The sequence below is a fragment of the Tremella mesenterica genome, assembly GCF_000271645.1.
Source record: "Tremella mesenterica DSM 1558 unplaced genomic scaffold TREMEscaffold_30, whole genome shotgun sequence".
In the NCBI taxonomy this organism is placed as follows: domain Eukaryota; kingdom Fungi; phylum Basidiomycota; class Tremellomycetes; order Tremellales; family Tremellaceae; genus Tremella; species Tremella mesenterica.
The window spans coordinates 11926-13774 of NW_006711252.1; the positions used below are offsets into that span (position 1 = coordinate 11926).

General features: G+C 44.2%; 1 protein-coding gene across 1 annotated transcript in view; it reads right to left on the reverse strand.

Annotated features, from left to right (window-relative positions):
• Positions 1 to 189, reverse strand: part of TREMEDRAFT_66598 (uncharacterized protein) — a gene marked incomplete at both ends in the record, with an annotated part of 1075 nt that extends 886 nt beyond the window's left edge. The window contains 2 exons of the mRNA XM_007008625.1: positions 6 to 47; positions 96 to 189. Coding sequence (XP_007008687.1) covers positions 6 to 47; positions 96 to 189 — 136 coding nt within the window. The remainder of the gene's footprint in view (positions 1 to 5; positions 48 to 95) is intronic.
• Between the last annotated feature and the right edge of the window lie 1660 nt (positions 190 to 1849).

Below are 1849 nucleotides of genomic sequence, written 5' to 3' on the forward strand. Positions count from 1 at the left end.
GGCACCTACTTTGGCCCATTCTGAGACTGTCTCAAAAGGAATCAACCCTGTAAGTTCAGCCGTGTCAATTCTAATTGATTTCGTAATCCATGTACTATTGAAATTTGAATAAGCGCAGGTACGTGTTACCACTCGTGACTGAGGGATCTCAGGGCTGTCAGAACTGTTCTCAGGGCTTTTCAGAGGCATTCTGAGACTGTCTGAAAAGGAATCAACCCTGTACGTCAGCCGTGTCGATTCTAATTGATTCGTAATCCATGTACTATTGAAATTTGAATAAGACCAGGTGTGTGTTACTGCTCGTGCCCAAGGGATCTCAGGGCCGTCAGAACTGATTTAAGGGCTTTTCACAGGCATTCTGAGACTGTCTGAAAAGGAATCAACCCCTGTACGTTCAGCCGTGTCAATTCTAATTGATTTCGTAATCCATGTACTATTGAACTTTGAATAAGACCAGGTGTGTGTTACTGCTCGTGCCCAAGGGATCTCAGGGCTGTCAGAACTGATTTAAGGGCTTTTCACAGGCATTCTGAGACTGTCTGAAAAGGAATCAACCCTGTACGTTCAGCCGTGTCGATTCTAATTGATTTCGTAATCCATGCACTATTGAAATTTGAATAAGCGCAGGTGCGTGTTACCACTCGTGACTGAGGGATCTCAGGGCTGTCAGTCCACTTCAGGCACCTACTTTGGCCCATTCTGAGACTGTCTCAAAAGGAATCAACCCTGTACGTTCAGCCGTGTCGATTCTAATTAATTTCGTAATCCATGTACTATTGAAATTTGAATAAGACCAGGTGTGTGTTACTGCTCGTGCCCAAGGGATCTCAGGGCTGTCAGAACTGATTTAAGGGCTTTTCACAGGCATTCTGAGACTGTCTCAAAAGGAATCAACCCTACGTTCAGCCGTGTCGATTCTAATTGATTTCGTAATCCATGTACTATTGAAATTTGAATAAGACCAGGTGTGTGTTACTGCTCGTGCCCAAGGGATCTCAGGGCTGTCAGAACTGATTTAAGGGCTTTTCACAGGCATTCTGAGACTGTCTCAAAAGGAATCAACCCTGTACGTTCAGCCGTGTCGATTCTAATTGATTTCGTAATCCATGTACTATTGAAATTTGAGTAAGACCAGGTGTGTGTTACTGCTCGTGCCCAAGGGATCTCAGGGCCGTCAGAACTGATTTAAGGGCTTTTCACAGGCACTCTGAGACTGTCTGAAAAGGAATCAACCCTGTACGTTCAGCCGTGTCAATTCTAATTGATTTCGTAATCCATGTACTATTGAACTTTGAATAAGACCAGGTGTGTGTTACTGCTCGTGCCCAAGGGATCTCAGGGCTGTCAGAACTGATTTAAGGGCGTTTCACAGGCATTCTGAGACTGTCTCAAAAGGAATCAACCCTGTACGTTCAGCCGTGTCAATTCTAATTGATTTCGTAATCCATGTACTATTGAAATTTGAATAAGACCAGGTGTGTGTTACCACTCGTGACTGAGGGATCTCAGGGCTGTCACTCCACTTCAGGCACCTACTTTGGCCCATTCTGAGACTGTCTCAAAAGGAATCAACCCTGTACGTTCAGCCGTGTCGATTCTAATTGATTTCGTAATCCATGTACTATTGAAATTTGAATAAGACCAGGTGTGTGTTACTGCTCGTGCCCAAGGGATCTCAGGGCTGTCAAAACTGATTTAAGGGCTTTTCACATGCATTCTGAGACTGTCTCAAAAGGAATCAACCCTGTACGTTCAGCCGTGTCGATTCTAATTGATTTCATAATCCATGTACTATTGAAATTTGAATAAGCGCAGGTACGTGTTACCACTCGTGACTGGGGGATCTCAG